Genomic DNA, 11,447 nt, shown 5'->3' with positions numbered 1-11,447 from the left:
GACATTTCGCTAAGGGCATTCGTGCTTTTAATATAGTATATATATATATATATATATATATATATATATATATATATATATATATATATATATATATATATATATTATTTTATTTTTTAAATAAACCAAGAGATGCTTAATGCAGAGGCAGACTACACTAAAACCTCTATGAAATACTATATGAGGGAATATTAATATACTCTCAAGTCTCTGTATCATAACTTGTGTTGGTCAAACCACGACGTCCATTTGAACAATCTCATGCGGAGAGAAGGGCAGTCTGGTGCACTAAGCTTGTGCTATGCGTGAGGTAAGAGGCGGACCTATGTATAGCGTTGAGGGGTCACCGGACCCCGCAAACTTCAGCAGAAATCTTGTATATGTTTATGTGTATACCTTGAAAATGATTATATAAATAACTTGGCACCCTCATGAACACTAAAAGTCTTTAGGGGCACTGGTCGAGCAAAATATTGGTGCCCCTCTCGCGTTAAAATCCTAGGTCCGCCTCTGCGTGAGGTGCGGGGAAGGGCCGGATCACAAGGGTGTATTGTACGCAGTCTCACCTTACATTTCTGCTAGAGGCTGTTTCCATGGCTCGAACCTGTGACCTCTTGGTCACCCTTCATGCGGAGAGAACCCTCTTCGGAAAATAATTGATACACTTGAGTTCATCTATGAAGTCATTTTGTAACAAAGACGAGATTTTGTTTTGATCATCTTGTATTAATGTTTGAATTCTTTTGGTATCAAATGATGTTTGCAGGGCAACTGGTGACAAGGATGTTAAATTGAAGGTTCTTTATTGTGGTATTTGTCACTCTGATATTCATCAGTTGAAGAATGAATGGGGATCTTCTCTATATCCTCTGGTCCCTGGGTATGGTCTCAATTTTAGATTCTTGATTATTAGTAAGGTGTCATTTACACTTACATGAAAAAGATAGTCATTTGTTTAAATTTAATAGTTGTTGCCTAAGTGTTTTGGCTCAACTTAGGATCATTGCTTGCAATTTGCAATCTTTAAATGCAATAGCTCTATTTGCTTTTCATATTAAAAGTTTGAGTTCTAAACTCTTAGGGGTCATTTGGTTTGAAGACAAGTTATGCTGGGATTAGTTATGTTGGGATTAGTTATACTGAGATTAGTTATGCTGGAATTAGTTATGCTAGGACTACTTATCCCGGTATTATTTCTTATTGACTATTTGGTATGTTGTATTAATTCTGGGGTTATCAATTTTACTACTTTCTCCTGGGATTATTATTTCACCCTCTTGTATAAGTTATCCCGGTACTATTTTTAATCTTAGGATAACTTATCCCAAAACTAGTAACCAAACAAGGGATAAGGCGGTACTAAGGTTTTATTCTAGGATTATTTTTGCTTATCCATCGTACCAAACAACCCCTTAGAGTTATTTGATGGATTCAGACATGAGATCGTGGGCGAAGTAACTGAGGTTGGTAGCAAGGTAGAGAAGTTCAAAGTCGGGGAGAAAGTTGCTGTGGGAGGGTATTGTGGATCATGTCGATCTTGTGAAAACTGCACCAACGATCTTGAGAACTATTGTTCCAAGGGAATAGCCACCTACAATGCAATGTACCACGATGGAACATCAACTTATGGAGGCTACTCGAACATGATTGTTGTCGATGAACATTTCGTCTTTCATGTCCCAGAAAACTTGCCCCTAGCTGCTGCAGCCCCTCTCCTTTGTGCTGGAATTACAATGTACAGCCCGTTGAGATACTTTGGATTAGACAAACCAGGTCTTCACATTGGTGTAGTAGGTCTAGGGGGGCTTGGTCATGTTGGTGTCAAGTTTGCCAAGGCCATGGGGCTAAAGGTAACAGTAATTAGTACATCTAAAAATAAACAGAAGGAAGCTCTTGAGCGCCTCAGTGCTGATTCGTTTTTGGTCAGCACGGATCAGGATCAGCTGCAGGTAATTACTTGTAATCTTGAAATCTTTACTTCAACCATCTATTGTCATAGAATAACATTTTGGTTCTCGACATTGTTTCCTATATCCATAGGCTGCTATGGGCACAATGGATGGCATTCTTGACACAGTCTCCGCGGATCATTCCATACATCCATTGATTGGGCTATTGAAGTCTCATGGGAAGCTTATATTTCTTGGTGCACCTGAAAAACCTGTCGAGCTGCCAGTCTTTCCATTACTTATGGGTAAGTGGATTACATTTTATCAAGATTTTCGTGTAATTACTGGCTCATATTTAAAGTTTTTAGTTCCTAGAAATGTAAATCAGTTGAGAATTACATATAATGACAGGGAGGAAGCTTGTAGCTGGAAGTGGTATAGGAGGGATGAAAGAGACACAAGAAATGCTTGATTTTGCTGCAAAACACAATATAACAGCAGATGTTGAAGTCATTCCAATGGATTATGTAAATACTGTATTGGAGCGTCTCGCTAAAGGTGACGTTAAGTACCGTTTTGTCATTGACGTTGCCAAGACCCTTAGAGCAGAATGATTAAGAGTTTTGTTTCATGTAAACTTTATGAGTTTAGCCAAAATTTAAACTTTATGAGTTTAGCCTTTGAGTTCCTATCATTGAATCCAAACTCATCACACTGATGGCAATCCCAATGAGCTAAATTACGCTGATTCTAGTCATTATAGAAATTCAGGAATCAAGAAATCTAACTAAAGATAAGTTTAACTGTAATGCATATCCTTCAATACAATTTCCTAAATATTTGATCGTAAGGATAAACATAATGTACTCAATTAGCACAGCCTAACAAGTCCAGCTCATAATTGTAAACTGATGCTACTGTAGAACACTATGAACCTATGATACAGTGAGTAACTACTCGCCCTGGCAATCCTTACCGGTTTTCATCAACAAAATTCAGAATATGTAACAGAATTGTAAGAATAATGTATGCTAAATCCAGCTTCCATATGACCCCTGATTGCTGCTTGCAACTGACAGTGATTCTAAATCTTGCATTGTGACAAAGTTTAGACCAGCAAATCCAGCAATTACAGGAGCGTGACTTAGGTTGTGACAAATTGAAGCAAACGCGCTTAATATCATCTAGAAGTCAAGGTTCCCTGTTTTCGAACTTCCAGAACAACTACTAGAAGTACCATATGAACTTCCACTTGAACCATCAACTGGGGCTTGATTAAGGCATTCTAAAATCAATGCCCTTCGCTTTCGCAGTTTCATTGAGAATGTAGTGGCTTCCAGAATTGCAGGGACCTGTTAAAAGTTTTGGATCAACTTACCCAATAAGTTTGATAGACAGAAATTAACAGCCAATAACACAGAAGTTAGAAATATTATCGCTTTCCCCAAGGATGATTGATTTCACTTTTGATGCTCCGAGACAGATCTGTTAATTGTCCAAGACTATCATCAATGATCAAAGTCCACTTTACCTGCATTTTCTCTATTATTTTCCATAATAGTCACGTACCTTAATTATGCCTAAGGCTTAGATAAGAAAAGAAGAGAAGCCAAAAATCTAAGAACGACATGCATTCCGCCGAGTCATTAATGCATTTAGAAAATGTTTAGCTTTTTTAAGTCAAAAGCCAAGCATCATTTGGATGTTTAGCTCATTTATCTATCATCAACAGTAAGACGAGTAAAGAAAATACTCATTCCAGAAAGTGTTAGGACGATATCAACTCCTGTAGTTAATAGTCAATGCAGAAAAGGTCATTCACCTGTGTATTCATGCGAGCCACTTTGTGTACACTCAGAAGGCCCAGCATGTCTTGGTAACCAGTGAGGAGCTTTGCCAATTCCTTGTCCTCATCTGCAGCAAGCTTGAGTCACAATTTTACAGAAGAACAAGATGAAACTTTCGATAATGGATTAAACAGAGGTATACCAGGAATTGCTTTGACAGATATCAAGGTATCAGCCAGATGCTGCCATCTCTTTAAGAAGGTTGGTGAGACAAGTGAGGGTGGAAAAGATATGACTGCAACTGCACCCGAAGATCGAACCATACCTTTCAAAGATCTTATAAAAGAAAGCATATCCCACTCCTACAACGAGATGCAAGTACAGAATCAAATTTTGCATTGAACAGTCCCACAAGGCAACATGAACCCAAAAAGAGCCCAAAAACAATTTCTCATGTCTCTAGAAACAACAAAAAAACTAATGATTTTGAATTTTTGATGGCCATTAGTCCTGCAGTGAGTTACTACTGGAGAATATTTTTTCTTAAAGAATAACTAGATTACAAGTAACCAAAGTCCAGAAAATAACCTTGTCAGAGAAGTCGCACTGAGGAGAACATAGTGACTGAATGGCAATACGACCGGCACATGTGATGTTGCTATCAGATCTGACATAATAGCAGAAGAAACTTTTACACATATTCAACAGTTCAATCCTATAAAATCAGAACTAACGGATCCACGTAATCAAAAACTTATTCTCAAAAAGAATCCTCATGCAAGTATGTTCAAAAGGTAACAGACCTTAATTGACAAAAACAACAATTTGAAAGATAATCCTGATAACAGCAATATTGAGGAGAGGGCCAAAGTGGACATAAAATAGCAGTCTGATGCTTTATTAACACTATCAGTAAATCACCAATTCTTTTCAATGAAACCACTAGCTTAATGATGACTTATCATGCATGTTTATTTGCTTTCCAATTGAGATGGAGTAATGATGTTTTTGAACAAAGAATGATCAACAATATCATTTATTCTTTCACTATTCAACTGATAGAAAAATATTATTCAGTCTTATTTTCCGCATAAACAACTTACGAGTATGGGGACAATTAAATAGTGTATAACTTTTCTCACTTTATATACTTTAGAAAGATGTGTCAACCATAAGAAAATCTCAATTGCAGGGGAGGGAGAAGGGTAGAGGTTGGGAATACCAAAAGATAGTGCCTCTGTAAAGTTACTTCAAAGGGAAAAAGAAAGCATAATAAATAGGCTTCCATGCAGTAATACATTATAATGAAACTACAGGTTACAAGGACATTGTGTATCTGCTAGATCTTTTAATTCCCAGAATATCTATAGTAGACATCAGAATTGCACAAATGTAAAGAAGAAACGTTTAAAGTGGATCGTGATTCTATATCAATATGTTAGATATTTTGTATCAAATGATATGAAAGATTATCCAGCCAACTTATGTCAGATTACATTCTTATCATGGATAGGCCATCAACTTTGTCTCTTTTGTCTATCCTTTTTCCAAGCCTTTTTACCTATTACCAATTCCTTGATGCATGTTTCCACACAAAAGAGTCTCTAGGTTATCCCTATGTCATACCACACTTTTAAGATAACTATGGCAGGCATCAGCACACAATGGTATCCAACAATCTTCCAAATGCAATCCCATCTCCCATTTTTGTATCCCATTGAAACTCATGTATCAAAGATATTCTTATCCTTTATTTGGAAACTTGACAAATTGCAATTTTGGTTCATAAACCACAGCCAACATGAAAACTGTAACTGAATGTATGAAAGAAGGAGTGACAATACTTCGAGATTTGAGATGAAAAGGCTGAACAACGTTCAAGTACAGGCACTAGATTGGGAGAATCTCGAAGACTAATGCAATCAACCCGCTGCCCACTATAGAAGTGCCTTTCCAGGGGCTTTCGCACGTCGAAGTCATTGCAATATTCAGCTTTTCCACCTGCACAGATGATGCACAAGCTAACTGTCAGATTCAGCATAAGTCTTGCTTTCAATTAACAGCATAGTTACAAACAAATGAATAGAAAGTCTTCCATGTAAATAAGAGGGCAACTACAAAAAGAACACTGCTCAAAGTACTTGATTACAGAAACGTGACTTGTCACACATTTAAAACGATTATTTTGTAACATTCCCAAAGCCTTCAAACTGTTAGCCGTTTTATCTTTACGATGGATTATATTATTTCAAAGAGTCAAGTAGGAAAGAAACAGGGAGCCAAAAATCAACAGATACTACCAGATGTAGTGATCAACGTATGGCCCTAAAGATTTTCTTCTAGAAGTAAATTTCATGAAGATAACTGGAGTCGCAATGTCCACCTAAAATCTGGACAGCTACGGAAATTGCAACTCAATCTTACAAGTTGTTTAAGCGTAGAAACATTTTATTTGTGGCTTTAAGAAAATTTCAAAATAGTAAATCGGCACTTCAAAAAGGCATCATTCGGTAGAAAACTTCACCAGAGGTATAAAATTTAATCTACTAGATTTCCTAGGGCATTGTTGGGTCAATCTCATTGCAGAATGCCCTTAGCATACTTGTGACAAGATCCATTTCCTCTTTCTTTATGCTTTAACCCGTAAATGATATCATGGACATTTTTAGTCACCTCTTCGCAAGACAGCCCAATTCAAAACAAACTTGACTTAGACACTGCAGGAAAAAATACCGTATACAACTGAAGCCAATTTCTTCGGAGGAAAAATAGTCATTATTAGTTGTACGAGTTCAAAAGTGAATGAAATGAAACAAATCAGCTTCAAGTGGTCTTACCTCTTTGGACCTCTGAATTCTGTTCCCCCAAATACTTCTTATATTGCCAAGCGATTCTTAAATTCGAATCCTGTAATGTAAAATGGATTAAAATTTCAGCTTTTTCGAATCAACAAGGTCTACATTAACATCATATCATGTATCCATAGTTTCATATATAATATTTTGTTAAGATGCCGGAAAGAAAGGTATAAACCTGTTCAGTAGGCCGTTCATGAGGCTTCTGCCGTTCATGAGGCTTCTCATCCTTAGAAGCCATTGGGCTAGGCAAAGTTCCAAGAAAGCCTCGTGGATCTCTTTCCGGGCTGGCATAAAGCAGGGGTTGCTTGTGAACCAGGCCCTGAGACATGAAATTTCTCAGTAAAAGCATATGATGAGGTGCCTCGGGGTCTTCCATGACCATGACTAGGCTTCCCAATGTAAAGCCACCACCCAAAATCTCTGGAAAGAGAATATAACAAACAAATGGGAAAAGAAAAAGTTCATAAATATAACGCTAGCTTGTAACAAAAGAAAGAGAAATAATAATGTTGAGAACAAAGAAAAGGAAAAGAGACATTAAAGGAGGTGTAGTGGGAATTACGGTCAAGATCTGGTATGCCTGATGAAAGAAATGATGTGCCATTTGGACCAAGCTTTACTCCAGGAATCTGAGATGTAGCTGCACTAGATATGTTTCGAGAGAAACTGCTGCCACGCGGCCTACTTGAAGCCATGAAGCTTCTTATAGATCAACTCTTCATAAAAAGAAGGAAGCAAAATTGAGAACTAAGCTCAACCAAATTATACAAATCTCAAATCACATGTTACGGCTATTAACTGAAAATTTTGTGGCATCATGAACTTATCTTACTACAATTTTAATAGAACATAGAGGTTAGTTCTTTCTGGACTTGTCACTTCCAAGAACAAATAAATGACCAAAATAAAATATCAGGCAACTGCAGAACTATAAAGAAAACAAAACAAACACACAACATAACAAATAATGAGCACCACAAAATAGTCTCAGCATCATCATAAATTATAATTCACGAACCTCAAACTAGTTCATGTGCCCTGCAAACCTATTGCACACAGTTGCGGAGCTAGCTCTTTGGCCGAACCCAATAGCTTTAATTCAAACTCTATTTTTTTCTTAATGGATCTATGGAATATGTTCAAATTACTATTAATTTAGAGTCTCAAACCCATAAGCTTCAAATTTTGGCTCCACCTATGAATTTACACAAGCTAAATAATTCTTGTACATCGTAAGTATATGAAAAGTGCTCACATTTTAAGCATTTGAGAACATGCTACAACAACAAAAACATACCCAGTATAATCCCACATGTGGGGTCTGGGGAGGGTAATGTGTACGCAGACTTTACCCCTACTTGGAGAGGTAGAGAGGTTGTTTCCGATAGACCATCGGCTCAAGAAAGTGTGGAGAGGAAGAGAAGGGAGAAGAAGAAGAAGAAATAGGGGGAAGAAACAAGAAGGAGACAAAAGACGATAAGACAATAGGGGGAAAGTAGTAGCATCAAATAGTATCAATCAAGAAGCAGCAATTCTAGGAAAAGTCGAGAAAAAAAGTAGCATCAAATAGTAACAGTCAGGGATCAACAATATCCGGTAGCAATTTACAAAAATAATGAACTTGGCTGCTAAGTACCAGATATAATAACAAACAAGAAGAAAGAATCTTTCAACCGGCAACAAGAATATTACTAGTACTACTGGTAACCCTAGGAGAAACTCACAACTACCAGACAACCCACCACCTTAATCGTCGACCTCCACACCTTACTATCGCTAGTTATGTCCTCGGTTAGGTGAAGCACTGACATGTCCTACCTAATCACCTCTCCCCAATACTTCTTTGGCTTACCCCTGCCCTTCCTCAAGCCTGCCATGGTCCACCTCTCACACCTCCTGACCGGGGCATCTATGTCTCTCCTCCTCACATGCCCAAACCATCGCAACCTCGATTCCCGCAACTTGTCTTCCATGGCTGCTACTCCCACCTTGTCCCTAATAACTTCATTCCGAATCTTGTCTTTCCTGGTATGTCCACACATCCATCTCAGCATCCTCGTTTCAGCTACGCTCATCTTCTGGACGTGAGACTTCTTGACAGGCCAACACTCAGCTCCGTACAATATAGCCGGTCTAACCATTTGAGAACATGCTAATGTCCCTAAAATAGCAATCAGCTACGGTAACAACTCCAAAGGATATAGAAAAAGATATCACATACGTGTCACAGAATAATAATAAACCTAAAATTAGCAAAGATCACATCTTTTCTTCATATCTCAATTTTTTCCCAGCTATTTTATAAAGCAATTCAAGACACCAACAATTGGGAACTTCGATATTTATATATTGGTTGACATAAGAGGCTGATACTTCAAGTAAGCATTTTATCAAATAGCAGGTGTGCATACTATCAACAACAAAAATCACAACAACAGCATTCGAACTGCAACGTAAAAGAAAAACTGAAAGGATTGCTTACAATGATGGGCGTCAATGGAATTTTTATTTCCTTCGATATGCCTCTCTACTTTACAAACAGCTTTTTGCCCTCTCAACACTTGGGGAGCGAACGTATTTCTCTTTCGTAGGAGTTTAGAGCGGCAAAGTTATAAATTGTCTATTTGGAACGTATAAAATTAAATCAAATACCTTTTCTTATTCTTTTTTTTTTTGGGGGGGGAGAGGGGGGGGGGGGGGGTAATTGGGGGTTATTTTTCTTAACTTTTGTTACTTTTACTTTCTATAATTTTTATAATTCTTACATGTCCCATAATGGCTTTTAAGTTTTAACTGGAAAAAATATCCAATAATAGTTTTCATAGAATGAGTAATTGATTCGAATCCCTAAAATAATAATGTTTTAAAATAAGCATAGGCTGACCCTGCATTTGAAAGTGGTGGGGGCACCACTGTCGCATAAAAATTTGAGCAAATATTGGAATGGAAATCGAACCAAGGATGAACAATAAAAGTCAAGATATGCCCCGCAAATCGACCAATATAATTTGCTAAGCTTTGAGTCTTAGGGTGTCAATCAATATTGTTGTCATTGTGTGTGTATTTCGAAGTTATCTAAGCCGGTGACACTCTTACCCTAAGGGTGGGTCCGCCTAGCGGTGGCAAATGGGCGGGTCGGCTGAATTTAGGCGGGTCAAGATGGGTTAAGCCAATAAATGGGTCATTGCCCAACCCAGCCCAAATTGTACTTGGGCTAAGATGGGCTGGGTCAAGATGGGCTAAACAATGGGTCATAACCCAACCCGCCCAACTTGACCCATGCTCATCTTGCATAAAAAAAATCTTTTTACCTTAAAATGTGTAAGTTGAAAAAAAAATTGGGGGAGGGGGTAGGGCTGGGGTGGGTGGGCTGGGTGGGTGGGTTTGGGGGGTGGGCTGGGGGAGGGGGGTTTGGGCGGGTGGTTGATGTAGAAAAATGAAAAAAAAGTAAAAACTTTTTTTGAGGGTTTGCGGGTGGGAGGGGGGGGTGCAAAAAAAAACAGAAAATTAAAAAATACAAAAAAAAAAGTAAAAAAAAAAAATTGAGGGGGGGGTGGGCAGGGCGTGGGGTGGGTGAGTGTGCAAGAAAAAAAAAAGAAAATTGAAAATACAAAAGAAATAAAAAAAGTAAAAACAAAAAAATTAAGGGGAGGGGGGTTTGCAAGGGGGTGGGTGGGAGAGGGGTGTATGGTTGCAGGAAAAAACAAACAGGGGGTTTTGCAGGGGAGGGGGGGGGGCAGGGGAGTGATGGTGCAGAAAAACAAAAGAACATAAAATTGAAAATACAAAAAAAAAAAAAGTAAAATTGGGGCAACTAAATAAATTTCTATATAAGTTGGATTGAGATACCTTTTTGTTTTGGGTGAGTTTCATGGGTTGTATTTGGGCTGCTTAATGGGTCAGAATGGGCTATAAAATAGAGAAATTTTCATAAATCACTATCTTTTAGCAGTAATTAGCCATCTATAGATACCGTTTGCTATATTACGGATTATAGATACCTTTTCTGTGGTTATAAGTTGTATTTGATGTATTTAAGCTATTGTATTCATGAATACAGTAGCAAAAATAGGCGTGAATCAGGGAAGTCCAGCTAATCAATTGTTGTATTCGAGTGTATTCGACTGTATTCATGGAGTGAAACATGGGATTACAGCTGGACAGATTATTGTATTCGACTATATTCGACTGTATTCACGGCGTGAAATAGGGGATTACACTGTTTTTAAAACGGAAAGTGAATTAATTAATATAATAGACTACTAATATAACTCAACAAACTCAATTATAACACACAAAATTTGTATTTTTCAGTTATAAAAAAATTCTCAACCGCAAAATACCCCAAAAACATAGCAATCTTCAGAGAAATTATATAATACATTTTGAATACATAAATTATATTAATTAAAAAAAACATATGAATACATTCATGGCATATAGCGAGACAATGGATATAATGAAATAGATAGAATACAGAGTGATACATTGAAATAAAATGAGAAAAAAAGACACTGAATGCAATGAAATACATGGAATACAACAAGATACATTGAATTACAACGAAAAAAAAGATAGTGGATACAATGAAATACATAGAAATACAGCAAGATACATTGAAATGCTCTTAAAAAAAAAGGTAACAGAATCTTCAAATTGTTCAACCCCAAACTTCAGACGACCTATTTTAGTCGACAATTTTCCGACGACCCATCGGATTCCGACCATGATTCCATAAGCAGCGATGAGAGAAAGAAGAAGAAAATGAGAAATCACAGAAATCAGAAATCAGAGATTCCGATTTTGATATTCGTGGACATGAATAATACGCCAACTCCAGTATGTTTCTTCTTCTTCTTCCTTTCCGATTTTGATTGTTTTTGTAAACTTCCGATTTTGATAAACTCCAAGGC

The 11,447-nt window shown here is 37.4% G+C and overlaps 2 protein-coding genes across 2 annotated transcripts in view; one reads left to right on the top strand and one right to left on the bottom strand.

Annotated features, from left to right (window-relative positions):
• Window positions 1-2,503, top strand: part of LOC109208910 (probable mannitol dehydrogenase) — a 4,703-nt gene extending 2,200 nt beyond the window's left edge. Inside the window, exons 2-5 of the mRNA XM_019372069.1 lie at window positions 767-880; window positions 1,436-1,949; window positions 2,041-2,194; window positions 2,301-2,503. Coding sequence (XP_019227614.1) covers window positions 767-880; window positions 1,436-1,949; window positions 2,041-2,194; window positions 2,301-2,503 — 985 coding nt within the window. The remainder of the gene's footprint in view (window positions 1-766; window positions 881-1,435; window positions 1,950-2,040; window positions 2,195-2,300) is intronic.
• Window positions 2,504-2,663: 160 nt separating this feature from the next.
• LOC109208902 (elongator complex protein 4) lies at window positions 2,664-9,176 on the bottom strand. The gene is made up of 9 exons (XM_019372060.1): window positions 9,017-9,176; window positions 7,097-7,250; window positions 6,710-6,954; window positions 6,514-6,583; window positions 5,521-5,677; window positions 4,265-4,343; window positions 3,879-4,038; window positions 3,712-3,803; window positions 2,664-3,241 (listed from the first exon to the last, which is right to left on the bottom strand). Exons 2-9 carry the CDS (start codon window positions 7,227-7,229, stop codon window positions 3,074-3,076), a joined length of 1,104 nt encoding a protein of 367 aa, XP_019227605.1. The 5' UTR covers window positions 7,230-7,250; window positions 9,017-9,176; the 3' UTR covers window positions 2,664-3,073.
• Window positions 9,177-11,447: the final 2,271 nt, after the last annotated feature.

The sequence above is a fragment of the Nicotiana attenuata genome, unplaced genomic scaffold (genome assembly GCF_001879085.1).
Source record: "Nicotiana attenuata strain UT unplaced genomic scaffold, NIATTr2, whole genome shotgun sequence".
In the NCBI taxonomy this organism is placed as follows: Eukaryota; Viridiplantae; Streptophyta; class Magnoliopsida; order Solanales; family Solanaceae; genus Nicotiana; species Nicotiana attenuata.
This window is presented reverse-complemented; position numbering and strand designations above follow the sequence as displayed.

Bases quoted from the DNA above. Each gene is read 5' to 3' on its own strand.
- LOC109208902 (XM_019372060.1), bottom strand. From the start codon at position 7,229: ATGGCTTCAAGTAGGCCGCGTGGCAGCAGTTTCTCTCGAAACATATCT. The intron at 5,678-6,513 runs GTAAGACCACTT...TCATCTGTGCAG, and splicing joins GAATTCAGAGGTCCAAAGAG to GTGGAAAAGCTGAATATTGC. The intron at 4,039-4,264 runs GTTATTTTCTGG...ATCTCGTTGTAG, and splicing joins AGTGCGACTTCTCTGACAAG to GAGTGGGATATGCTTTCTTT.